General features: G+C 40.2%; 1 protein-coding gene and 1 long non-coding RNA gene across 2 annotated transcripts in view; both read left to right on the top strand.

Annotated features, from left to right (window-relative positions):
* Positions 1–452: 452 nt before the first annotated feature.
* LOC128474996 (uncharacterized) lies at positions 453–2002 on the top strand. The gene is made up of 2 exons (XR_008346425.1): positions 453–495; positions 535–2002. It is a non-coding gene; the product is annotated as an uncharacterized LOC128474996 (long non-coding RNA).
* A 3591-nt stretch (positions 2003–5593) lies between these two features.
* The window catches only part of LIMS1 (LIM zinc finger domain containing 1), a 38471-nt gene continuing 27787 nt past the window's right edge, over positions 5594–16277 (top strand). The window contains exons 1-2 of the mRNA XM_053455084.1: positions 5594–5752; positions 7910–7957. Coding sequence (XP_053311059.1) covers positions 5724–5752; positions 7910–7957 — 77 coding nt within the window. The 5' untranslated portion in view covers positions 5594–5723. The remainder of the gene's footprint in view (positions 5753–7909; positions 7958–16277) is intronic.

The following is a 16277-nucleotide window of genomic DNA, read 5'->3' as shown; positions in this document are numbered from 1 at the left end:
TGTAAAAAAAGGGAATGTACATGTAAAGTTTGTTGCGAAAAGTCGCAAATTACTCGCCTAATTTATTCAAAATGTACAGTATTGCTCCGATCGGGGAGTGCCTTTTTACGCTGGACGTTTGATACAGCAGGAACATTTGTAGCCTGGTTAAATTGAAGTATAAATAGATATATGTGCACGTTATTGAACTGTAAGTCTAAATCTTGAATGTAAACAATACCGAATAAAAGAGAACTGTGAATAAATGTGGACAAACAAGGTAAAGTGACCATCTAAAAATGTAATCCAACACATCCACTTAATAAGAACACGTCTGGAGACTTTTGCGTATATCTGTATTATGTTGTAAGTCTTGCATATAATTTCCCGTAATGTAGATTATCTCAACCATTACACATTTTTGGTGATTAATATAAATAATCAGAAACATAACTTTTGTGACGTCCAGCAGTGCGTGTGGAAGGCTAATTAAACCAAAGCATTTCTTTACACGTAGTATCATTCAGTTTTTGGGTTATATATCCCTGCCTATAGTTTTTGAGTCAGAGTCAGGGTAGACGTCCGCCCGTTTGCATTTAAAGTGAAGGTTAATTTTGAATTAAGCAGCTTTAGTTTTTGGGTATTGCTTTTGCCTTTTTTAAATTGGCTGAGGTGTGTTGCAATTCCTTTTTAGCCCTGCATGATTTATATTTATGTATGTGTATATATAATAGTATTTTTTCCAAAAGTTGTTTTTTCTTTCGGAAAGCCATTCTTGGGCTATGCTTGTCTTGCTGTCGTCCAGTTGGATAGACTTATTCTAGAATATTGTTGTCCGCCCGGAGCTCCCTTAGCTCTTTGCTCTCATCAAGTGATGCCCCCTTTCTTCTTGAAAGTCCTATACATTCTAAAGCCTTATACTGGTGATAAAATAAGCATCAAACTGCTGGATTCTGAAAGGCCTGCATCTCCCAATGTTAAGACTCAGATGTCGTTAATCTAGAGTTGGCATGATGTTCTCAATCACGAGGTCCGATTTGGTTGAGTATCTCGTATGCATGAAATATTGTTTTCATTTTTGTACTGCAAAAAAAGTAGTCCTAATACATGGTATTCTGGTAAGAAATAACTGGAGACTTCTTTGCCTTTTTGATATTGTTTACACGAGTGGTGACGTAAGTAACCGCACTAATGCACCTTCACCCCTGTTATGGAACATGTTGTCCAGCAATGTGCAATTCATATTGTAATTTGAAATAACTTGCACTTATAGAGGAACTAACGTCTCTGATTATTTTCACTTTCCTGTCTTTGGGTTGAACAGAGGATTCCTATGAAATCTCCAGTGGGGTTTATTCACTAAAGCAGGAGAATAAAAGATTTTCAATATCTGACTTAATAATGTGTTCTAAAGGGAAAACCCCAACCAATCTCTCCTGTTACAAGGGCTAAACAGATCATGTATGATGTAAAGTTAATCGTTTTGGTGACATTCAAGTAATATCATTGATCAGGGCTAACCAAACGTTTCTTGCAGGAGACGCTCAATGGAGTTGGTCCTTTATAATGCATGGTGACGTCAGGGAGTGGAAATGTTTAAGATTTGTAAAAGTTCCTCTTTAAGTGAATACACACGTTGTAGGATCATGAGGAGTAAATCCATGTATTTATGTCAGGGGCGACTGTTCCTCATTAACTCTATATTACCTAGATGAACTGGAATGTTAATGCTGACAATTACAATTTAGTGGCAATTCGAACTATACTGGAAGAGTACATTTCAATACCCTGACACTAAAGGGGTTAATGTACCTGTTTTATTGAAAAATCTTGAATATACATTAAAGATCTGTACGTTTTACTGTTTTGTCATTCTGTCTGTATGGTATGCTTTATTTCTATTTGTTTTTTTTGTGTGTGTGCAGCTTAAACTTTGCAAAACACTTGAAATATAAATTTTATATTTTTGTTTTCGCCTTCCAAAAAATTAAAGGAAAATAAATATCTACAAAAAGGTATGTTATGTGCTTGCAGACCTTTCCCTCTTTAATCAGACTACTAACCTACTGTATGTACAACTGTATCAGGCATACTAAAATTAAGTGCTTTCAAATAAAAAAAAAGTTCTATACATAGTACCCTACTTCAGCAAATTCTGCTGTTCCACCTTGTATAGTTTGATTTAAGTCTGTGTAACATACCACATTACTCTGTATGTGTTCTAACTTTATTCACAACTTAAATTCTAAGAAAATAGCTGGTGCTTACATGTAGTTTAACTTATCAAGTCTTATCTAAGTGATAATAAATATGCTTAAAGGGCCACTCCAGCCATCCTGTGCATTTTAAATCAATGGATCCCTCTTGCAAATGTTTGGATGGGTTCTACAGACCCTCCCCCCCCCCCCCCCCGACGCATTTGCCTTCTACCTCCAGCTTCTAATGTTTATGGAAGTGTGTTTGGCCAAATTAGCCTACTTGCCAAAGTGCATGTGTGCTATACTCTCTGCCAGACCCTACATGCAGAAAGCGCTTTTATTGACTTAAATGGCAGTGCTTTTCTGCTTCTGATTGGCTGCTTCAAGTCACCCACAGTAGGTAAGTTCTTTATTTTTATAGGATGAAATTGTATGTTATTGATCGTGAGGCTCCATGACAAGTCCTTTTAAATGTGGTGTTCTTCCTGCTCTGCTGGATTTAAACATTTTAGAACTTAGTACTGCCTTAGAAACCCTAATCCTAGCATAATGGTGGATACCTAAACCTTCCCAGAAATAGTACACACAATTTTTGTCCTGAATCATACTTTCTCAATAAATACTTAATTGTCAGGTGACACAAAAGCCTTCACAGGAAAGTCCTGACATAGAGGGAACATTGTGCCCGCAATCACAAGATAAATTATGTATTGCATGACGGCAGAACTGTTAGTTGACAAAAAGGGAGGAACACAGCTATTATCAGATAGCACTGTAAGCTGGTAGAGCTGGCTCTCATTCTAGCTACACAGTGGCTTGAGGGTTCCCAATAGTTTCTGTACCTTGGCAAAAATATGCAGATCCGTTCTTCAGGCATTTACTAACTTTTGGTATGGACCAAGTCAGATGAGTCCAATGCAATGTGCTCATAATCATAATACCTGGGAACTCTACGGGTTTGACCTGGAGATTGCCGGGTGAGCACTGGTTCAACGGGTCAAGACCAGAATCCTCCCGGTCGCGGGATCTTGACCCTCTCCCCGCCCATTTTTTCCTTTAAATGGGGGTGTTTCCTGCTGCCATCTGCGGGGACAGCCCACCGATGTCAGTTGGACTGCCCACCGACATCACGTGACCGGCCACTGATGTCAGTGTGCAGTCCTGGCCATGTCCCGCAAGGGTAGCCGGAGCCTAGAAGTTCCCAGGTATGATAATCACATGCCAAGTTGTTATTATATTTTGAGTTGTTTAGTATTCTCACTTTTTTCATTTAGTTGTATTATAATTGTGCACACTAATAGTTGCCCAATAATTGTGCACACATAAATAGTCTCCTAAAAAAGCCAAAACATCACTTTTACTTTCTTAAATATTCAGGTTTAAGGTTTCCTAACATTTTAGATTGGTGGAGAGCACTGTAGTTGTTCAATAATAAAATACATTGAAAAAATACAACTTGCCTAAGTGTGCATACAGTGTACAGAAATTAACCATTCTGGATAACTGTGGGTGAAAAGTCATAATATTCCCGCCTCCCCCACTGCTGAGATTGCTCATGGGGTCAGTACTACGTCTATAAGCGAGAAGCCATCTTTCATACAGCAATGTTTTTGATATAAAGGCTCACCGTGATTTCCGTGGAAGGGCACACAATGGTATATGTGTATATATATACTGTATTTGTTTGATTATAAGACAAGGTTTTTTTCAGAGCAAATAGGCCTGACTATGAGACTAAGATCCAGATCCCCCGCAGCGCTGCAGGGGACCTGGATCCTCCTGTCTTATGCCCCCCCCCCCAACTTACCGGTGCTTCTGACTCGGGGTGTGAAGCTGGGGCAGTGTGTAGACGTTTATGCGCAGACAACTTCCGCTGCAGCCGGGAGGAGGTGCGGTTAGCAGCAGGGGTTGTTTGCGTCCATTGCGCAGACCTTCCCCGGCTGTCAGTGAGGAGAGTTCCCCGCACCGGTCAGAGATCAGAGTTCCCCTCACCGGTGCGGGGAAGTCTCTCTGACAGGCGAGATGGATGCAGACAACCCCCGCTGCTAACAGCACCTCCTTCCGGCTGCAGCGGAAGTTACCTACGCGAATCGCGTAGACGTCTACCTGCTGCCCGGACAACACACCGGGAGTCAGAAGCACCGGTAAGTTGGGGGGGGGGTGTTAAATGGGGGGCATAAGGCATTTCTGTAGGCAGAGTGCTCTATGAAATGCCTTTTAACCCCCTATATGCCACTCTGCCTCCTGAAATGCCTTATACCTCCCTATATGCCCCTCTGCCCCATAATATGCCTTTTAACCCCTAAATACCAGAGTGGCACATAGGGGTGTAAGGCATTTCTGGAGGCAGAGTGGCACATAGGGGGTCAAAAGGCATATCATGGGGGACGGTGGCATATAGAGGGTAAAAAGGCATATCATGGGGCACAGTGGCATATAGGGGGTATAAGGCATTTCTGGGGCAGAGTGGCAAGGCTGGGGGCAGATGTGCATAACTGGGGGGCAGGTTGGAAAATAAAAGGAAATAAAAACAAAATATTTTTCTCAAAAATAGCTTACATGAATTAACATTTACTGGTAAAACTTTTTTCCTATAAGGTCGTCTTATAGTCAGCCTTTTTCTCTTTCAGGCGCTTGTCAGGATAGTTTTATGACTATCCCATGCATGTTAAATTTCACCACTATATTAGCCTCTACCTCTTCTGATGTGTGGTTTTCCATTTATCTATCACTCAGTAAAAAAATAAAAATTAGGTGTCGTGAGCAATCATAATGCTTATCAGGAAACGTACAAGGCTCTGAAAGACTTTTAAAAGCACCATCAGAGTTGGTTTTCTACCGATACACTCGACGATGGAAAGCTCAACGTTTGAAAGAGTGGCGTCAGCGCCACAGTGACTACCGTAATGCTCCGATCAGCAGGGCGAATATTGGTAGCTACTGCAATAAAACCACTTCTCAAACTGCTATTTTATTCGTACATAACCCCGTTGTCCCGTGGGTATACAAGGTGTATACCGTCTTTTCTAGAACACGCAATTTTGAGGCGTATGTTAGGTAAAGCTCTATATTTCCGCCCCTTTTCCCTCCTCTTTGGAATAGCGGATAAATAAAATAATCAATTCCCCAGGAAGTGCAATGGCGTCACCGTTAGGGGCGGGGTGTGAGAATAGACCGACACAAATGAGTATTATAGTCGGAGCCAGCGCGCCTCCTCCAGTTCTGTATAGCTCCCGGATGTTGGTAGCCCGTTCCGCAGTCATTTGGCAGCATCTATGTAAAGGGTCGTGCTGAGCATCCTTTCCCCGCCCCTCTCTGGTTACCCCGGTAACCTATCCTCCTCGGGTGATTGGCAGCTGCGCAGAGTGGGCGGAGGTGAGTCAATGCCAGGCGTGGAGCCGTCCATGGGTGGGAGGGGGCTGTCTCTCGCCGGGGGACTCTGCCCATCCCGCTCTCTCTCCCAGCTTTTCCTCCTCCTTCTTGCTGGAGCTGACCGGGAAAGCTGAGTTGTTATCGCTATTACCCGAGCACCCGTTACCGGCTCCAATGCTGGGTGTAGCAGGGATGACGAACAGGTAAGAGCACCCATAGCTGAGGTACTTTAATATGCATTTAACTATGTGTGTGCGCTCGCTTATTTAGCTTAAGTATCTCGGCGCACAAGGGGCAGCACCTCCCTGCCGAGCCAGATGTGCGAGACGAAAAAAAAAAAAAAGTTCTCTGTTCTTCGCTGGGAACTTTTGCAACACGTGGGGGTACTCGGCTTTAACCCCTCGAGTGCCTCAGTACCGCGACTGACACCCGTGCGGATAAACCCCGTTACCCTGTGTCGGTGGCACATACACGCGTATGAGTGCACACCCGCTGGCACCGTGTACTTGGGATTCATTGGTGGAGCTGCCGTCTACTTCATGTCACATCTCTGTCTTAGTTGTAATAACAGAACATCCTCCCCGAATCGCCAGCAGTACCCCACACCAGGCCACATTGTGGTCTATTCACTAAAAGGAGAGTTGACAGATGAGTTTACCCTTTCATTTCACTATACATTATGAAGGGCCAACCCCAGGGGGCTTCTGCTGCAGAAAAAAATCTTGTAGGGCCCCTGATCAGGTATAGTTGAATTATGCATTATACAGGGCTAGCTCAGTGCTGGTGTTGGCCCTTCATAGTGATTAGTGAAGTGAAAGGACTAATATCAGTAGTAGTATTCTGTTCAGGATCTTATTGATTGGTCGGCATGGCGAGTTATGTAAACGGTGCTAAATACAGAATTATAGTGTAACAGCCTAAATAATGCATGAAAGTAAAGGAGCCAGCACTAGCTTGTTTTTTGCTCAGTAAATAAATGGTAGATCACGACATTGTTTTGGTGACAGGAACGAGAGAAACGTTCTTGTAGCGCACCCTTCTTATTTGCTAGTGTTTTCATTGATGTGCGATATATTAGCTTATAATGGACGTGGATATAGAATATTGTCATTTTTGTTGAATGCGTTTTTCTGTATTTTTGTTAATGTCCCTGCGCGCACGCAGAAACCGTGAGCGTGAAAGATTGCCATTGGTTGCCTTTGGTTATGGCAGTCCATGGCATTCCTTTACCAGGAAATCTGTGCAATTTAAATACCCCTCTTTCTTGGTTTATCACATGTTTGCATATTGGCAAACCCAACAGTAAATAAATCTAAGTAGTTTTCAATATAGCCAATAAATATATATGGCTTCTGTTCATGTTTAATCCCGTTGTACAGCGCTATGGCATATGATGGCGCTATATAACAATAAATAATATTGTGCGCGGAAGGCTGTATGTTGTGATTAAAACACAAAGTTAGATTGCGTGAGGTTGAATATAACATCAGTAGGTGTCAAAATGCATAAATAGAAATCATTTCACGGGGACCACGTGGTCCTGCTTGCGGATGAAACTCCCCATGGATGGCCCTTGGAAATCTATAGTTAAATCACCTGTAGCTTGTGATTTTGTGAATAATCCCCATAGTGATAGGAATCTGTTTAGCTTTATAGATGGTGAGAGGTCCAGAATATAGTGGGGGGGGGCATCCCAACCACACCCTTACACTGAAATTTACATGTTCACTTCTGTAAAAGCCTGACCGAATTAGGGTGTGGAGAGTTATAAATGCAATAGAATTGTATAAAAATCCAGATATTCCCTACAGAATGTAGTCCTTTGCTTGTCCGAGTTGACAATAAAGGTCATTTCTGCTTATTTTTAATGCTCATTTCGCTAGCATTGTTCCTGAACATATCTTGTCCATACAAGGCATAAAGAAAAGTCCCAAACAGGAAGATACAGTGAATGCGAGGAATGTCTCATTCTTTTACTCTGTAGGTTGTGCAATGTGTGGCGTTACACCCCCAGGAATTGAGCAGAGTGATACACCATATGGCTGATGGAGCAACTGGCTCCACATAACCACGCTCTCTCGCAGTGTTTTGCTTCCCATTAATCTCACTAGGGCTGTCTGTTTGTAAGAGCACGCTGACCTTCAGCTTTATTAAAACTGAGAAATGACGGCTAAATAAAGAAATCTGCTAGGTCGCCTTTACAATGGAGAGGAAATAAAATAAAAAATGTCCCTTAAGAGAGAAGAACCCTCTATCTTAGCACTTAGACTACTAGTAGCAGCTTGAGGGCAACATGAAATGTCCCTATTTTGGGTATGAAAAGTGTTGTCATGCTCACAAACCTATTTGTTGTTTTGCAGTATGGATTTGAGGGGCGCAGTTAATTCCTTCAATGAACATATGACAAAGTAAGTGTTCTGCTTTCATCCGAATATCCTGTGATTTTTTTTTTTAATGATCTGGTACATAGATATGGTTAGACAAATGGTCTTATGATGTTGATATCGTAGAATCATATTGATATGTATAACTCTCTCTTTTAAGTCAATTAATGAAATGGTTTACTTAAAAAATGTTTTTTTAAGGGATTTGCTCGTCAGAAATGCAATGTAGTTTTCTGCACAGTTTGAGATAACCTGTTGAATATTTGGCTCTTGTGTAATAAATAATCATAACGTATTCAAAGAAGAGTTGGACTTCCCAATCTGGTTACATTTGGCTTATGCGAACTTTTTAATGAAATCATTGTATTGACTGCAAAATGTATACATGTAAAAGAATCCAGGGGGAAAGAACGCATACAAAGTCATACGATCAGAAATGGCATATTCATCCAGATTTGATGTTCATCATCATCATCAAAATGTTATCAAATGTATTTCACAAAACAATATATATATAAAATCCCTGGCAGAATTGTGACGAGGTATGCAGACTTCTCCTTGCTGTCAGTTGGCACAAGAGCATATTTATGATATTTCTTAACTGCAGCAAAAAAGTTGGTGTTTGTGATGGAAACCTGATGAAGCCTTTATGTCTTGGAAGCCCTGTGTGGCATGACATCTGTATATAGCTTCATACATAAACATGTTAAAATAAACATGTTAAAATGTATCTAAGTAATAATGCTAGCTCTTGAAGATTGTCTTACTGGTACCAGCTTTGTTTCCTAATTAGATGTTTGAAGTTTGTTTTTTTTCTAGTAACAGGCTTCTCGTGACCTTTTTTAGTGTTTTCTTGAAGCACATCATCACTGGCTATCAGATGAAAAAAGTTGCCTTAACTTGCAAAACTTCAACTCTTTTTTTAATTCAATCTGTTTGTGGTACTATACATACATATACGTAACCATAATGCAGTAGCGTCTTTAACTTGACACAACCTTGTGGACATACTATAACTTCCTGGAAATGTGGTCTCAATGACTACTAGAATGTAGTGGTGTGTCCTTGCTTCGTGCCTTGGCAGGGAGATCTTGTAGATGCACAGGAGGTCAGGTTTCCTTGTGATGGCGCGGACTTCCTCTATGAGCTTGAAGCAAACATTTCTTGCTCTGGACTGACCGATTTAGTGCATGGTGCTCATGTGTCGGATACTTGCAGATCATAACTAATATCAACCTGTAGGACGTCCTTATATAATGTTAGTAGCTTTTATTGACAAATCATTTAGTAAAGGCTTTTTCATAAGTCCTTAGGTCATATCTGAATGTATGTCTACCTCATAGTAGCCGAGGCATTATCAAACATCCACATCCACCAGAAGACCTTCTTTTCCCACAGAAATCTAGTGGTGCTAGGTCTTCTGGCTTGGTGCTTCCGAAGCTATATTGACATTACAAATGTCAGGCCACCAATTTGGGGCAGCCTCCTCTTTAGTATTAACTAGACCTCGAATGACCAATTGTCAAATTAGTTAACCTTACCAGGTATCCCAGTGTTTTTCAAGTACATGAAGGCTACAGCTCTTATGGGGCAAAGGCATGCTATGAATGTTTTATATCTCCTTCCTTTGTTTTATTAGAGGCATAAGAAAATTATACTTCTAACTCTTTACCTGCCCTCACCCGGTGCTCCTGATACGAGGCAATATGTGATGTGTGCTTCCTCTTGCTGAAATCTCATACTCATTTGTTTAATGCACAATTTGTGTAATTTCAGGCTAGGTCTTGCGCTTGGCCATACATAATAGAATTATTTTGTTATTTGGAAAAGGAAAACGTAAATATGATTGGCTCTAAGTGATAAAGGTAATATTTTTTTGTATATTGGATTATGGCAATATACTGTTTTTTTGTAACCCTAAATACTCTAAAATAATGGCATATCTGTTAAAAAAAAATCTTCAGTGTATAGAAATAGTTGGTTTTCATGTCTTCTCAAGTAGTGTTGTAACATCCAGGCTTTCATTTTTATACCTGATCCCAGTTAACCTTTAGCTAATGTGCTACCTTTGTCCCGGGACACATGCTGTCTGCGGATTTTTTTTTTTTTTTTGCGACAGTGATAAATAATCAATTGTAGTCTCTGTGGCTGTACACTCTCTGCCTTGTTCATGTTATATGACAACCGAGGAGTAGATCAAAGTATGATGTCTGCATGGTTTCCTAGAATGTTGTTTCTTCGACAGATCCCCTCAACTATCTCGCATGTAGTGGAGTAACCATTAATGTAAGAAGTCTCAGATTGGAAATGCGGTATTTTTTGGAGCATATCTCCTCCCTTTTACCTGCGCCTGCTTCCTGCCTAAGAAACCCTTTGTTTGTCTTGGCTTCGGTATAACGCAGATACCAACAGGTCAGAGAGCACTCTTGTGTTTCTAAAGACATACTGATGATTAGACTGGGCTCTCTGTCGCTGCTTTAGGTGCATTCTGGCATTACTCGCCACATTCTCCAAGTTGCCCAAAGCCCAGCTCTGTTCAGTGGTACTCCACTTGGCTTTGTAGGAACCAGATAGCAGCAGGTTTCTGTTGAGTAAATTTGGATCTATACACTTTCCAGTTTACAAGGAGATACCGCAAAATTCTCATTAGTAAGGTGCTATCCAGTTGTGGACCCCATGTGTGTACCTACTTACTGCTCCGATCTTTGAAATGACCTTCCATATCTTTACAGAAAATGAGTTGAGCATTTCCTACCAAGCAGACAAAAGCTTAAGCCTCAACCCAAATGTTTTCAATTTCTAAAGGAGATTACTTGTTGGCTCAGCAATGACGTTCTTTTCTGGAAGGAACAAAAAAAAAGCCAATTTTCGAAGCACACTGGTCTCTACGGTAAAGAATTGAGAGCAAGCAGTGGATGTTATTTAGTTTAGAGAACACAGCCTTAATATGGTTTCCCAAAGACATCTCATAAAGGAGCACGGGTAAGCTTTTACTGCAGATGTGTTTCGGGAGTGTTCAATTGACTTTGTTCCAGCGGTGCAATAACACACTTAGCCTTTCTTTTTATAGTCACAAGTACTGATACTTGGCCACAGAACCGCTTCAAAACAGAGGTGTTTCAGTATAACAGCCACCGGTATATATATGTTTTATATATATTTATGTTATGCATTTTGTCTTCCATTTTAGGTGTCTACTGCTTTGTATTTTCAAATGTAATTTTTACTTCCAAACAAAGGCATTTATCTAAAATCAACAAAACCCCCCCAAGAATTGTATTGCCAGATGACATCATTTTCTAGGTTATCTTGTGTGTTTCTCATACTCGGCTACATAAGACATTCTTGATCCCATTTGTTGTCACCTACTGTTAGCAGAAGGTTATGACATGATTTTTAACTTCCCAACAACTAGTAGTAGTAGTAGTTTGTTCTCAGATTACCTAGTTTATGTAAGTAGAGTAGTTTAAAAAATCGGTATGCTAGTAAATCTGATGTCATAATGCGTTGCCTTTTTAATCGGTCTTCGTATTTCTACATTCAGAGATAAGTTAGAAAGGACAGTACAAATGTTGACATTTACCCTAAATACTGGATTTACAAGGCACATGTTTCTGTTTTTTTCTCTCTTATTTTGTTGCAATCTCGTGAGTTTTCATTTAAGCACCAAGCTGTAGTTTGTCAGCTTTTAGCTCAGTCACATCATTCAAACATTGACATAGGATTAGCCGGCTTATTGTTTTATTTGCCTTTTCTGGAAGATAAAACATCTGTTTTTTTTTTTTGAATCACTGAATCCTGCTTTTAACCAAGTTACAGGATGACTTGCCATTTCAGCGTGTACATTTCCTCCTCTTTCATGTCGAAACAGCACTAGCTTCACAGGAGGGCTTTAGATCGCTGTACAACGATTAATGAGGTTACACAAGTGAACAAACATGACAAAACATTGCAGTGATGTGTGACTACTCTACTCTATTTATAGTGCTTTCTGAGCATGAAGCGCACAACAAATGTCTTTCTCAAGCTGGCAAAGTGAATACATACAGGTAACCTATGCGGCTGGAGATGTGTTTGCGTGGGGGAACTGTAGGAAAAGGATGTGGGGTCATCAATAGATCCCAAAGGCTAGAAGAGAGATTGGATTATCTCCAAATATCCAAGATATATCTCCATGGGATCTGGATCTCTCTCTTGCTTTCCAGATGTCTTCCTTGTGGATGGTCCATCTTGACGCAGCCAGTTACTTATTCTTGCCTGGAATAAAAGACTTGGGTTGTCCACATGGACACATTAAGTTTATGTATATCTTCTGGCTATGCGGTCATCTTTTGAACCATTAATCTGTGTTCTGCAGTTATTCATACTCTTTTACAGTACTATTAATTTCCACTTATTTATTTTTTCTCCAAGCTTTGCATGATCATCGCTCTGAAATGTGTATCGACCAGGCATGTGCTGCCTTTGCGAAAATGAATAGCAGAAGTAGAGGTAGCAAAAATATACAGTTGTGCCACTATTTGGATTTGTTACAAAGCAGGGTTTTGAACAAAATAACAAATCCATAGGCATTTGCTACAGAGCTTGGTACCAAATTATCCAGAAGAAGTCAACAATTAACACGAATAATCTTGAATGTAGTTATTAGATTCCATCTCTAACACTTTACTTATGTATGAGTTTGTCACCATTTGCCACAGTGTCAAAGTTTAAAGAGTTAATTTTCCCTTCATATGTACATACATGTGTCTTCATTGTGTTGTTAGTCACATTTCTAATACATCGTGTGGCTTTCTGTACACTTAACATGCTCCTGTGTTCAGCTATCATATTCCAGCACCATATAAAAGTGTAAATGATTTTAATTAGGAAAGATAATGTTTGCTTCTCAGGCTGCAAGCTGTGTTATCATTTTCCGAGTGCGTTCTGTGGTCACAGTGATGAAGAATCAATGCTCTTTTTTTGAAGTATGTGATGTTAAGACAAAGGATTGCGTTTATCTGAATTATTAATGATAAAATTACTTTGGTGCCGTAACCCGTTCTCTGAGAAGATTTTCACGTAGAAAATATGATGTATTTTTGTTAAAGAAGCCGTGATGGCTGCTAAGGGGGCTGGGGGCAAACACCCATCTGGGCTGCTTAGATTTAAAGTTTGGTCCACTGTCTGCTTGATTTGCTTGCGTTTTATGGGATGTCTGGAGTACCAATGATGTACATGACTGGATCTTTTCTGTGCTCTCTTCACCCATTTTCTATGTAGCCCCTTTCGCTAAATTATTTTGGATAGAAACAGATAGTTCATGTTGTTGTCGTTTTGTTACTTGACCAGTTGGTAGGACTGGCCTCCCTGCTGAAATTTGTCAAACCCCCCACCACCTCTGTGGAAGGCAAGTTAAACCCATTCATCGGCACAAATCGGTGCCAGTAGCATTTCATTCTGAATCCTGCTGCTATGGCGAAGAGCGTTGGGAGTGTGGGAATGCCCTAGTGCCCGGGCATCGCAGTAGATCCTTATGTCGATGAAAGAGCGGCATAATTGAAACAAACACTGTGAATAAATGACTGTTCTGTCCCTTTAAATGGAAGAAAATGTAATGTTTAAAGTGTAGATCAATGGAGGTTATTAGATCATCTATTTTTCTATGTAGTGCGCATCTTGGCATCAGATGAAGTCTAACAGCCTAATCTGTATTTCCTTACAACAGTTTCAAGTTCTAAATGTTTTTTTATGAACTGGGGCCTTTTTATCCCCTCTTCTTTTGCACATTCTGCAAAAGGTCCCATCTCATTGCGATAATGAAGGGAATTCCACTTCCATAGGCTCCCGTAGACAAATTAAGTCTTATGGATGCAGACTGAAAAAGCGTTCTCGTATAGCAAGAGGCTGGAATGCTTTCTTAACGATAGATATAAAGAATTAGTGGGTTATATATATATAAAAAAAAAACACCCGTGCAAAGTTTGAAACATGGTCTTGTCACCTAGCCGTCTACTGACTGATCCTGCAAACTGGTCCAGTATGTCGGTTGCTATGGTAATAACATTACACCAGAATCATTTCTTATACATACTTGGCTACCTTTTTAAAGAAGAGACCTGGCTAAGTGTAAATAAAATCAGTAATTTAAAGAATATATATATATATATATATATATATATATATATATATATATATATATATATATATATATATATATAATATAATTTACTGTTAAAGAGGTTCTCTTAACCTCCAAAGACATTTTTTGTAATGTGTTCTAAACCAACGCCTATTATAAATGCGGCTTTATAACATTGTCTCCACATCATCGTATTAGAATATTTAGCAGAAACGCCAAGAAACGTACTTGTAATACTTAAGTCTGTCTGGAGAGCAGGATGATTCATGCTGCCAACCAGGCAGAAGTCTAGTCATGTGGCTCCAAATGTCCAGGGTAATTTTAAAATTTTACCAATGACAAGTCCTTGAAATTCTTCTCCCCCCCCCCAAGTATGATGTAATGAACTCTGCTTTTATTGGCTGGCAAAAACACAAGTTACCAATTATTGCGCTCCTGCAGCACAAACCGATCTGAAGTCTATATCTGGTATGGAATATAGAAAGTGTCGGCAGATAAGAACCATTCGGCCCATCTAGTCTGCCCAACCTCTGAATACTTAGCCTTATGCCTATCTCATTCTTGCTTAAACTCCTTCACTGTATTAATCTGTACCACTTCTGCAGGAAGGCTATTCCATTCATACACTACCCTTAGTCCTGGTATTTTAAACCTTTGCCACTCCAGCTTATGACTATGTCCTCTTGTTGTGGTAGTATTTCTTCTTTTAAATATACTCTTGTCCTTGATCCTTTTAATTCCCTTTAAGTATTTAAATGTTTCTATCATATCCCCCCTGTCACGTCTTTCTTCCAGGCTGTATATATTAAGATCCTTTAACCTGTCCTGGTAAGGTTTATCCTGTAATCCATGAATCAGTTTAGTAGCCCTTCTCTGAACTCTCTCCAACATTTCTATATCCTTCTGGAGATCCGGTCTCCAGTACTGTACACAATACTCCAAGTGAGGTCTCACCAGTGCTCTGTACAACGGCATGAGCTCTTCTCTCTTTGTTGCTGCGACTAGATGCGTTTTGCAGCACTAAGTATCTTGCACACTATGTCAGCCGCGGTGAATGAAGGCAGTGAAATGTCCACGTCATGGTGCAGGAATGTCGGCTCTGCTCCTTTCCCTGAAGCGGTGCTTTTCACATCTGGGAGCGTGGGTGTATTTGTCATCACACTCGGTCAATGTTGTAATACCTAAGTGAAGCTAAACTGTTTGCAGTTGTCTTTACCCTGATTGTTTGACCTAAGGTAATACATTTTCTTTAGACAGCCGTATGTTTCCTTCAAGGAATGAAGCGCAGCCGCAGTTTTTTCCACTTCTGCATCTTGAACCGCCTTTGTTGGTCGCTGCTAATATGGGCAACAATATCAGATCCTCAGACATTTTTCCCTCGGTTTGCAGAGAGGGGGACGAGAGTGACACCACACAAATGGAATTGCCCTCCTTGGTTCACCTTGCCAGTTATATCTCACGTGGTTAAGTCCACCATATTGAATGTTATAAATGCGTGGCTGAACATTATCGTCATGGGAGTTAATGTTAGCAGCTAGAGATCTGCCTTTTGGCAACCCGTAATGTAATATAAAAAATGTACATTTTCAGGAGTGGCTAGAAAAGTCCCACCACCGCCTGGCTTCTGGTAATATATTTGATCATTTAGAAATAACCATATAGAAACCAAATTCTTCATAAAGACCCTATGAAGATGCAGGACAATCATTATATAAGAGTGAAAAGGCCCCTTGTTTTGATCCATATGTTAACCTCACATGCTTTCTTCATTGTCAGATGCGAACATATACAGATTTCATAATTTCATCTGTTCCTATCAGCAAAAAAAGTTACAAATAAGTAACAGTACTCACGACAACTTGGTCATTTTAATTTTATGTATTCATTGCTCAATTTTAATTATGGGGGGTTTTCTTGTTTGTTTTTTTATAGCCTTCCTTCCTGTGGTCATTTCCTACATAGCCGCACCTGTCACAAGAGATCCTAGTTCACGGCATCTCGTGGTTTCTCCTGGTGTGTGTGTGTGTGTGTGTGTGTATGTGATTCTGGAAGTATATGTATGTGGAAAGTCATATTAATGTTTAGAGACATGTTCGTTATATATAATTTAGCCCCCTTGATGAGACATGTGTAAGCAGTGGATGCGCCTCGTATATATGTAAATAGTACTGCTAAGAACATCCTGTCTGTTTCAGGGCCAAAGAGGAGTGGTTTGGGCAACAG

The sequence above is a fragment of the Spea bombifrons genome, chromosome 2 (genome assembly GCF_027358695.1).
Source record: "Spea bombifrons isolate aSpeBom1 chromosome 2, aSpeBom1.2.pri, whole genome shotgun sequence".
Classification (NCBI taxonomy): domain Eukaryota; kingdom Metazoa; phylum Chordata; class Amphibia; order Anura; family Pelobatidae; genus Spea; species Spea bombifrons.
This window is presented reverse-complemented; position numbering and strand designations above follow the sequence as displayed.